Source organism: Balaenoptera ricei, chromosome 4, assembly GCF_028023285.1.
Source record: "Balaenoptera ricei isolate mBalRic1 chromosome 4, mBalRic1.hap2, whole genome shotgun sequence".
Lineage (NCBI taxonomy): Eukaryota > Metazoa > Chordata > Mammalia > Artiodactyla > Balaenopteridae > Balaenoptera > Balaenoptera ricei.
Window position 1 is genome coordinate 155,468,144 of NC_082642.1, and position 12,041 is coordinate 155,480,184.

The 12,041-nt window shown below is 42.7% G+C and overlaps 1 protein-coding gene across 11 annotated transcripts in view; it reads right to left on the reverse strand.

Moving 5' to 3' along the window:
• Positions 1–12,041, reverse strand: part of PSMG1 (proteasome assembly chaperone 1) — a 101,051-nt gene that overhangs the window by 85,503 nt on the left and 3,507 nt on the right. For 2 of the 11 annotated variants that reach the window (XM_059921562.1, XM_059921565.1), the window contains 4 exons: positions 10,170–10,232; positions 7,398–7,596; positions 6,377–6,513; positions 3,351–3,559 (listed from right to left, as the gene is read on the reverse strand). The exons of 4 other annotated variants lie outside the window; for them this stretch is intronic. In XM_059921562.1, the coding sequence (XP_059777545.1) occupies positions 3,485–3,559; positions 6,377–6,513; positions 7,398–7,596; positions 10,170–10,232 (474 nt within the window). In that variant the 3' untranslated portion in view covers positions 3,351–3,484. Of the gene's footprint in view, positions 1–438; positions 742–3,350; positions 3,560–3,975; positions 4,896–6,376; positions 6,514–7,397; positions 7,597–10,169; positions 10,233–12,041 lie in introns of those variants that run through there. 5 more of the 11 variants (XM_059921563.1, XM_059921566.1, XM_059921569.1 and 2 more) reach the window with 5 other exon arrangements.

The following is a 12,041-nucleotide window of genomic DNA, read 5'->3' on the forward strand; positions in this document are numbered from 1 at the left end:
CTCGTCAAGGAACACTCCCCACTCCCAGGGGAGGGGAGCTGGGCACTATTTGCCCAGCGCAATTTCAGAGTTGGTACAGACCAATGCCTACGGTCTATGTCCTAGTCTCTGCCGTTTCAAATGGAAGCACTTCCTGCAGATGGCCTGTCCCCGTCTCACCGCTGTGTGCTGGGTGTGTAGAGAACAGACAACTTGTCTTTTCAGTTTGTTGGTTTCCGTAGAAGATGCATCTAGACCTGATCTAGGTTACAAGATTCTAGACTTCAAGCCGGATGCTGGATGAGATGCTGGGTGCCCTAGGGCTGGGATGCACATATTTTGCACGTGCAAGGGGCACGGATAACTGTGGTCAGAGGGCAGACCCGGCACAATTAACGGCCCCAACTTCTCACGCCCCCCCGCCCCCGCCCCATCCACACCTTCTGGTGGTGCCCCCCTCCCCCATACTGTCTCTGGATGTGACCATGGGGATTACAGCAAACTTGATACAGAAACCTGAAGAAGCACTTACTAGTTTCTGTTCCCTCTCTTGCTGCTCTGTAATCACCATGAGAAATGCCCAGACAGCCCTGACCCAGGCTTGTCTGCTGGGGGAACAGGAGTGACACATGGAAGGAAGCCAAACCACACCAGCTGAGGCCATCCCAGAGCAGCCAGGACCCAATCAACTCACATCAGACAACTGACCGCAGATGCAGGAGCCAAGACCAGCTGACCAGGGTCACTCATCCAACCTGCAGACTCGAGAAATGGATAGTGGCTGCATTTAGTCTCCAAGTTCAAGTGTGAGTATTAGGCAGTTAATAGCTAGTGGACAAGTTATCATTTTGTTCTTATCTGCCTGGCACTTTGGGCTTTAGGTTCAGTACCTCTAGCTTTTTATGTCTTTGTTCTTACCACTGATGGGGCTCTTTTAATTTACAGACTCCAAGTCTTTCTTCACTTCGGAAAAATCTCTGTTCTTTGTCATTCATTACTGTCTTGATCTGATCCCTTCACCAGGACACTAGCTACATGTTGGAGGCAAGCTATCTTGTGCCACCTCGTGTTACCTTTCCATTTCTGTCCTTCGGCAACTAAGGACACCACCTCAGCTTAGTCTCCAACATAACGGCTCTGTATGATATACTGTAATTTACATGTAACAGTATATACACTTCAGATTACATACTGCACTCGTTCTGCCCTTTACTTCTATACAATACCGAGTTTAATTCTAAAGTTAAAATTTTGTCTCTTTCAAAATCTTCTATGCAGTTCTTAAATTTTCCTTTCAGCTAGCTTCATCTCACACATTCTCATTCTTTCAGAAAAATCCAAAGTCTCTGAATTTTTAAAAATAGCCGTTTTCTATAGTTTTCAATAGAATGCTCTTCTGTATTTTTAAGGCAGTTTCCTATCCTTTACGTCACCAGTTCTCTTCGTGGGGCCCACGTATGTTGTTTCGGCTACTCCCCTTTGATTGGGAACCCTACCCAAGCCCGACGTTTGCCCGCAAAAGGCGACCTCCCAAGTCCGTGAGCTCTGAGTCCTCCCCCGACACCTCCCGCGCCCCCCCCCCCCCCCGCTCAGGGCTGTGGACCCGCACACCCTACACCAAGTCTCTAGTATCCCGCTTTTCACTACGGCCCCCTCTGCTGCACTGACGACCCACCTCCCGCAGGTGCCGCCTGCTGCTTCTGGCAGAGGCTTATTCCTGGATAGCTGACGCCGCCTGACTCTTTCTTTACCAAAATTAATGAGAGACAACCATCCCAGGGTATCTGTGTTTATGGTTTTCCTAGGATCACTCCTGATGAAACTTTTCCAACTACTCCACTCCTGGCCACTCTACATCGCCAAGAATTGTGGTTCTCAGATTGGTGGGAGGAGTGCTGAGAAGGAAACGGCTTCTTCCTGGCTGTGCCACGAGGCCTGCATCTTCGGGATGTGTGTACACAAGTGTGTGTGTGCGTGTGTGTGTGTGTGTGTGTGGAAATAACACTCTACTGTTCATCAAAAGCATTTTTATCATTTTATTCTTACAACCACCCAACAATGTAAGCAGACAGAATCCTCCTCATCAGGCAGATGAAAACCCGAGACTCGAGGGAAGTAACACTGACTGCACATTTACATTAATTCGTTAAACTCTGCTTTCTAGTTTTTTTTTTTTCTTTTTTTTTTTGGTTGTGCCAGTTCTTAGTTGCGGCACGCATGTGGGATCTAGTTCCCTGACCAGGGATCGAACCCAGGCTCCCTGCATTGGGAGCACAGAGTCCTAACCACTGCGCCACCAGGGAAGTCCCTGATTTCTAGTTTTACCTGCAGTTTACAGATGAGGAAACTGGGCATGTGCCCTGCTTGAAGGCATCTGCCTGAGGTCACCAGCCTGTACGGGTTGCCCTGAGATCTGAACATAGGTTCATTCCAGGATGGATCTTCCTGACTTTCCACACTAACCCTCAGGGCAGGAAAAACTCCCGCTCCAGCTGGGGCCAGAACCCAGTGTTACCTCAGGGGTCTACAAACCCAGTGCTGAATGGATACACATATTCTTGCACGAAGGAAGATATTTCAGTTTCTATCACCCGGGCACATTCACGTGTGCTGCGCATAAGCCTCACAGCACTTGACTACGAGAGAAACTGAGCTTCCTTGGGGAGCCAACAGAGTCTCCCCTGCCCACCTCCAACCAGTAGCAACAAATACACTGAATCTAGAAGACAGAAATGGGTAAGCTGTCTAAATCTATAACATATCAATGACTCAATAACGAAATAGGAGGAAACGAAGAAGACATAAGAAGCACTTCTCCACTCCACCATCTTAAAATTTATCTTCACTGATGCAGGTTTCAGTTTAGTTTGTGGGTCTGTGAAGCAGTGTGGCTCCTTGGAGCTCACGATCTAGTCACATTCTAGTATAATACTCTACCGCAGTAGAGCTGGGGACATCGACACATTAACCTTGCAAAAGAGCCCAGAAAGTCTGCGTAAAGAGGTTACTGTGAGATATTACTGAAAGTGAGGAAACACAAATTTTTTGGTTTAACTTTGAGTAAATATATAACTTTGATTTTTATTCACAAAACAAAAAAACAACTGAAGAACTCATAAAATAGAACCTTTCCAAATAATAAAAATCACCAATAGATCATCAACTTTCAGGTTTCATACAGAATTTTTGCACCAAAGTATATATTTTTCCATATTATAAAACCTGTCGTTATCTGTAGCTTTTTAACAATTTAACTCTATTACCTTAAAATATTCAAATAAAACAATACTCCCACCTAGTGGATAAAGAGAAACGTCTGGCTTATTTCAGGTGTGAACAGTACCACCATAAAAAAGGAACAAAAACTACAATGAATTTAAAATAAGTTTATTCTGTTAACATCCTGAAAATACTCCCCTGAAAAAAAAGTAACCTACAAAACAGTGCACGCGGCTCCCCTTAAAGGAATGGATGGGTAATATACTCTACAAAACAATCTTTGGAATCATGTGTAAATGTTACTCTGAATCTCATTTGTTGTCATCAATTTCTTCAGTATCTCTGTGCTCTGGGGAATATTCTGGAAGGAGAGAGAAAAGGCGTTCATATAGTGAGGTTGAGCATTCAGTCAGGAGCAAGGCACACTCTCGAGGCAGAAGCAGGGAAGGGCACCAAACGTGACAGGCCCTGCCCCTCACCTCCTCGCTCGGCAGACGGGACAAGCGTGTCCCCCCGCCCCCCCGCCCAAAGCTCTGCCGGGACCTCAGGCCTCCCGGGAGCCTAAAGCCCTCAGACGGACAGGACACTCTGCTTGGCCCACCTCTCCCACCTGAGCTCACGCCCGTCTGCACCCCAGTACCACGCTCCCCACTGTTCTCCTCACACGCACCCTGAACTTGCCCACTTCATGCCCATGCCGCCTCCCTCTGCACGCTCCCACCCCCCCAGGACTCACCCATCCGTCCAGTCCAGCTGGAGGGCCACCCTCCCCCTGGGGCCTCTCCTCGGGCCAGCCTCGCCCCCACCCCCTGCCCTGGCTGGCACCTGGCACAGTGACCGCCTGCGCCACCTCCAGGCTGTGGACCGCCCAGCACCGTGGGGTCCACGCGGCAGGCGTGCAAGAGAATTCCATGTTGTTGACCAAATACCACTTTGAGGACAGAAGCGATGACCTAAGCCAGGATGACTGTATCTGGTCACTAAGAAAACAGCACCCTTCAAAGAGCCACTTCAAAAAAGTTAATTAAATTTCCTCTCCAAAGAATATTTTTAGACACTGGAAGTTGACTTACAGCCCACACGGCAGATGATCTGCAAGTCTGAGAATGAGTGCAGATGCTCCTGGAGCGCCTGTGCCCGGAGCACCGACTGCACCACGGGCGGAACCCGCCCGGCCCTCCTGCTCAAGCCTCCAGCTCCTCTCTACCGTGCTCACCGCGGGGCTAACTGGCCGCACGGTAATTCTGCTACAAAAGACGAAACAACGGCCGACAGTCTGGGTCTCTCTGTTGACACAGGGCTCTCTAAGTCACTTAAGTCTCGGCCCTCATGATGGTGTGCAGGGTGACGAGCAGAGCTGGCGTCTTAAAACAGGGGAGGTGACAACCATGCACATCAACCTGACAGAAAATCCGGTGACAAAACGTAGGGGACGTGTGAAACAGGAGAGGATAAAGCCAGACGTGTACTACACTAGAAAACGGTAACACACCAGTTCACAAATCCTTCGGTGATTTGAAGGTGCAGAGCAGAGTTCACATTTCCCATCCTACTTAGAACGTCCACCAGTGGACATGTGACAACAGGCCAAGAACAAACAGTGCAGAAAATGTTTCACAAGGCAGTAAGGGGGCTCAGGTCACACACATGCATCCCAGGCTTGGACACTGATACCTCTCTTAATGAAGGAAGAAATTCTGGTGAAAAAGAAAAGGTGCGATGCTGAAAGAAGAGACAAATCAACAAGCCTATATGTGTGTGTGTGTGTGTGTGTGTGTGTGTGCGCGCGCACGCGCGCGCGCACGCACACATATATGTATAGGTATATATACATACACACACGTATGCTCACATATATGTACAACTTGGAAGACAAGAGCTTAGGTACAACCCACAGAATCTGTTATTTGCACAGTAGTGCCATAAATTTACATACATTTTAAATGTATTCAAATATTTTGTATTTTGCAATAAAATCTTTCTAAATCTGTTATTCATTTCTCATGTTTCACTATGTCCTTTTTAATGTCCCTCTTTTATTTTTCGTTATTTTATCTTTTGTGGCAAACTGCCTTTCAGACAATTAGTTATGTGATGAAAATTTCTGCAGTGAACATGCTTGCGGCCACGATGTCTGTGGCAAAGATGCTCCAGTGAAAGTGCCCAGAAGAGACACAACGGCCATGGCCCCTGCTCTCAACGAAGTGGGAAGAGCCAATCGGTTAACTACAGATGCAAGCAGCACTATTAGTTACTATATCTTCGGAAGGAGATGCTAAATACAAAATAACTCAATTTGTTTGAAAGATTATCCATGACTCTAGCTCTTCTGAAAGATATACTTGAATTATACTAAGTTACAGTTTCACTCTTACTAATTCAACAAATGGTTGAGGGCCTTCCACACATCATATTCAGGATGATCTGGGGACACCAAAAGGGAAAACGTTCCCACGGAGTTGACAATCTAACTAACTTATGAGAGCTATGAAATGAGATGACGCCAACAGAAATTACAAGAAAAGCTGCCCTAAGACTAATGGCCATTCTAGAATAAAACAAGGCTTCCAACTTGGAACAATGTTGTTATAATCTCTTCCCTTTAAGGAAGAAGTTCTTAAACCAGGAGTCCACGGACTTTCAGCTAATCTCTTAGGGAGAGGACTGGAGTTCCTAAACTACCTGCAATTACTGGCAAAACTTTGCTATACATGTTCCCATATGTATTTTTCTGGGAAAGGAGCCCACAGATATATCCAGACGGAGAACAGGGAACAGATTTATCTCATCTAGTCCCACGCAAAATTAAGTGGATAAACATGACGATAATGTGATCCATACTGTGCTCAAAAATGCCTTCTCAAATATTACACCTTCCAAATTAATTAGTTACAGAAACTTCTTGAACACTGAGAACATCTTTCCACACAAACATCTGGGATTTAAAGCACTGATCTATCCTAACAAAACATGAACAAAATATTCTCCAAGTTACAGAAGTATATCTAGAAGAATATGTGACAATCAAATAAACTGCCAGACCAGCGGTTTTCTCTTTATGTGGAGAAAAAAGGATCTCTACGTGCTGCTTAGGTTTCACACTGATACCATACATTTATGTTTGTTACTAAGTTCATTACAGTAACTCAGCTATTAAGTCAATGAGATAAAAGCTTACCTTAACCAAACTTTTCAAGCTTCTGGAAGAAAGTACAGGCTTAAAAGCTTCAACTGTGATTAGGTCTAATTTCATCACATCAGTATAACATAAGTACAGAATTGCAGAGATTTTCCATACTTGACAATAACTCAGAACTATGAATATACAGGAAAAAAATAATCACTTAAGTTTTCTGTTATATGATTTTAAAATTAAATACCTCTAACTCATAAAGGCTGCTTTTAAAAATAGTTATCTCTGTTGCCTCTTTTAATCAAAGCATTTACTGACATTTTGAACCAATTATAATGCACATTTTCTTTCAAAGCCAATTTATTTTCCTAAGTTATCTCTTGCTTTTACAGATATGTTTATTTAGCATTTTCTGAACATACTACTGAGACACATCTGGGTCAGCTAAGACACAAGATTAAAATTTTGCTGACTACACTAAAGTAAATAATAAATATACAATGCATAATGTAAAATATTTAGCCATTTATTCTAGTAAACTTAACATTTAAAGTTAAAAACCTTTTATTTATTAACAAATAACACTGAATTATATATTATAACATATTAGCCACTAAAAAGTGACAATCATAATCTGATATGATGTTAGGGTATAATTAGTAACAGGAATAAAAAATAAACTATTGAAGCAACTACCAAAATTCAATATCTGAAGCTTCTATTCTGACAATTACAACATACTTTACCAACTTCTCATACACCAACAATTTACATCTCACACTGGCTTGCATGATGAGTTATCAAAGACCAAAAAGAAATGGCAACTCTGAAGCTAACAGTTAAGAACTCTGAGCTGCTCTCATACAACTGTGTGTCTGGAAAGTTTCAACACTCAAACCAAACAGAATATGCCAGCAACTAGAGCAACTACTGAGGACAAACAGCAATACAATGGTATCAATCATCATTAACAAACTACCTCAAAAAGATCCCTACTAGTCCAACTAATAACTATGAATAAAGCAATAACAAGATAAAATGTGAATGTTATGCACTGTAATACCACCTGCCGCAGGAAGGTCATGTACGATATTTGGTTGTTCTAGCAGTGAACAGCAAGGAGGCTCTCTGAAATTCTGTGTTTTTAGGGCTTTCAGGAAAGGAGTATGAAGACTGCTGGTAGATTCTGAAGTTTTATAGTCAGTAACATGTCGACATGTAAGAATAGTTACTTGCATATTCTTCCTTGGACAAGAGCCAAAAACCTAGCACAAAATTGATTTCAAATTAAAATATATATGTATAATTTCGTGACAGAATAGAAACATCCCTCTAGTTGTTTATCTACACCATTCATATATATATATATATACACACACACACCTTGCAGGGGTGGAACTGTCCATGGAAAAACAAAACCCATGCTTCACCTGCGCCCTCACCTGGGTCTGATCTTAATTCTGTCACTTTCTAGTTGGGTAACCTTTTCCAAGTTACTTTCCTCACCCGTGAACTAAGGACTACTTACCTGAGGGAGGTGTGATCTGGATTAAATGAAGTCAGGAACAAAGGAGGCAGAGCAGCTGTTATAACACCCAGCGATGCCATGGCAGGTAAGGCAGTCACTCAACTATGAGCACCTGTTCATTTACGCCCTCTCCCGCCCGCCACAGATGCCTGCAAATTATTCTTTTCGGTTTGTTCCAGTTCGTTCTGTTTCTAAGATCACTACTTGCAATCAGTGTGGAGAACAGTGTTACACTGAATAGAAGTGAATGGGAGTGACACCCATTCTTTACTGGATAAAGTGACGTGATCAAGATCTCTTCTAACACAGGTATCTCTAAGAACGCTCCACTTAGACTAGTGTTGTATCAGCAACAGGAAGTGATCCTTTCACTAATATAATAGGTTCAAGAACACTGTATTAAGGATGTTTCTAAGAACATCACTTGCAAGTTGCACTCATAACAGTGTTTTATCAGTGCAACTGATTCTTAAATTCACTTTTAAATTTATTTCAATTGTAGACTACGTTTCAATCGCTCAAGACCTCAATGTCCACCTAAGTTGGTATTTCATGGATTTCCAGGGACCCTTCCAGCTTTTAAAATCTTTGGTGATGTAAGGAAAAAAAAAAAACAGCTATCTTTTAAGGAAAAAAAGAGTAGATTTTAGGTCATTGCACCTTGTTTGAAAATATTTTATGAAGAGAACAAAATGGCTATTTCAAATAGCAAGGGAACTGAAGATTTTATATTATGTGCCATAAGTGATTTATAAGGCTACTTTAATTACAGTGTAGCTTTATAAATAAACACAAAACTTAACACCACATGCATTTGTCAGCAGATATGTCCCATTTAAGGGCTATAACATTACTCACAAGGCCTGATTTATCATCCTCGCTAAAATACTTATCATCTGAAGCCAGAATACTTGACAACTGTTGGACTGTGTGTGATTATCAGGATTATGCGGCTGACATGAACCAAACAGCAGAGGGACCCAAAGAGTATCCCCGGGGGAAAAAATACTGATTAAAAAATTCTGTTTTGGAAATGCATAATTCTACATTTCTTCAAGTCTGAGAGAGAAAAGCTGTTCCATAGAACAAAAATAATAAAACGCCCTACATAAATTAACAATACAAATTAATATGGCAGTTTCCTACCCTTCTGAGATCTGTTGAAAGCCATGGACCCTCTCTCTAGAAAATACACATAGGTACACAGCATAAAATCACACATACAACCATAAGATTCACAGATCTTATTAGAAAATTCCTCATTTAATAAAATGCATTGAATAACTTTTAATAAATGTTTCTAAGTATGCCAATCTGGTTTAAAGCAGGTGTACACCAAATTTTTTATTTCTAATGAACTTAACTGTAATACCTGCATAAAAATATGCCTAAGATTTAAGTTGCAATGTTGAAAAGACGTATATAAAAGGGCTATTTCATTTAAAAATAACCTGCAACTACCAACTGGACTTCCCTGGTGGCACAGTGGTTAAGAATCCGCCTGCCAATGCAGGAGGCATGGGTTCAAGCCCTGGTCCGGGAAGATCCCACCTGCCGCAGAGCAACTAAGCCCGTGCACCACAACTACTGAGCCTGCGCTCTAGAGCCCACGAGCCATAACTACTGAAGCCCGTGCACCTAGAGCCCGTGCTCCGCAACAGGAGGAGCCACTGCAATGAGAAGCCTGTGCACCGCAACGAAGAGTAGCCCCCGCTCGCCGCAACTAGAGAAAGTGCGCACAACAACGAAGACCCAACGCAGCCAAAAATAAGTAAATAAATAATTAAAATAATAACCTGCAACTACCAAAATTAATGATTATTCTCTAAAATTTCTAGCTGAGTTAAGTTCTTCACTGAAAAATTTGTTTTAGTGGACACATACCATGTGCTCAATTTTCCCACAAGATGAAGCCTCAATTGATCCATTCTAATGCTACGAAAAATGGATGAAACCCTGGTGTGAGTGTCAGCTGAGCGCCAACCCCAGGAACCCAGTTTCCCCCTCCCGTCCCTGCACTTCCGGCAGCGTCGTCAGCACGGCCCGTTTTCACCGTGGCTGCAACCCTGCTCTGTTTCACGGGGGTAACTTGTTCCAACTATGTCTTATGTCTCTATGACCACCGATCTTTAGCACATCGCTGATCACGTTTGCCAAATGAGTTCTTTTATTCTTTATATCCTATAACAAACTCCTACTATATTTCTAAGGGAAAGAGCAAATACTTACCCCGCTTCAACATCTGACTACATAGGTTTAAGTGTAAAGATACTGAACCTTGATAAGTAGCAACCCCAGAATCTCTCTTACCTTTTCCAGCCACTGATACTGCTGATCTTCAGCAACGTAGCAACTACATTGACAGAGCACAACCTGAAAATCAAATCCCGAGTTTTCTGTCAGGTCAAATAAATGTTACACACACCCCACACTGTCATCATATACATATCATGTGAATCCCAACATAACCTCTGGATAACACTTGTTTTGCTTAATCTGCTACTGCCTTACTTATTTTTCTTTAAAATTTAAAAGTTAAGAATCAAGCCACTACTGGCAATTAGTATCAGAGAAAAGTGCACATTGACAGAGCAACTGTGAGGGCTGGCACAAGAGATTCTAAAGATACTATCAGTAAGTACTACCGGAGTCCTCTTTATAAAACAGAGACGACACCAGGCCTGCTGCCCTTCCAGGGGTGGGTGGTGCCACACACTGTGAAGATCAAACTCAAAAAGCGTTACAAAAACATTAAGTGCTATCAGCACAGCAGCCCAGCAGCATCTCAGCCCAGCGGTACCCCAGGACACTGCTGATGCCTGGAAGGCGATATTATTCTAGAAACCATGTCCAGACCATGTGCTTGAAGTGAAAACATGCAATGCACAATGCTGTAAAAGGATGACATTCCTGAGTATTAATGCTTGTGGAATGATAGCATCCATAAAAGTCAACTTTGTCTTCTATTGAAATATTGCCAGAAACACTAACACTTAATGACACAAGTGGGAAAAAATGAAACACAAGGACTTCCCTGGTGATCCGGCGGTTAAGACTCCGCACTTCCACTTCGGGGGCACGGGTTCGATCCCTGGTTGGGCGGAACTAAGATCTCGCATGCAGTGTGGTGTGGCCAAAAAAAAAAAAAGAAGAAGAAGCACAAGAGGGAAAAAGGGGGCCCAGGGATAGGGGGAAGAAAAAGACTAGATATGTAATTAGCTACACACAAAGATTCTGGATAGTCAAGAGACACCCAACAAATCAATGGTGTAACTAAATGCAGTACCAGAAATTTCTACTGCTTGACCTCCATGATGTATTCTAGAGTGAAAACTTTCCACTAAGGACCAGATAAAGAACATGCTTTGGGACTTCCCTGGCGGTCCAGTGGTTAAGACTTCGCCTTCCAATGCAGAGAGTATAGGTTCGATGCCTGGTCAGGGAGCTAAGATCCCACATGCCTCGGGACCAAAAAACCAAAACATAAACCAGAAGCAATATTGTAACAAATTCAATAAAGACTTTAAAAATGGTCCACATCAAAAACTCTTAAAAAAAAAAAAAAAGCTTAATTTCCTTATTATTTCCTATAAATACTGGATGTTTACAAAAATCCTTATGTAAACTTTAATAACTTTGGATAACACATTACAAAAACAAACTGTAAGTATTACAAAATCAAATTTTATAGTTTTCAAGGCTAACATTATAGTATTATGGAATTACTGACTTCTTGCCTTGTTTGAATCCCTGCCCCTGGCCTCTGTTCAAGCGCTCAGCAGCTGTGGAACGGCACTCTGTCAGACAAGCAGGTGGCGAGACAGACATCATCTGCTTGGCCACCTCACCTGCCTGACTTGTCTCCCAAACCGCCCAGGACACTGCTTTCTCTCAATGAACCCAAGGATAGGATTAGGACAAATGGCTCCAATGAAATCACTAGGCATCAGCTACAGAGTTATCTTTCATAACTTAAAAAATCAGGATGAATTAGGAATTCCCTGGCGGTCCAGTGGTTAAGACTCTGCACTTCCACTGCAGGGTGCATGGGTTTGATCCCTGGTCGGGGAACTAAGATTCCGAAAGCCGAGGGGAGCGGCCAAAAGGAAAAAAAAAAAAAAATCAGGATGAATTAGGTGAGGATGAAAGCTTGAGGTCAACAGAATTGTATTTAGAATGCAC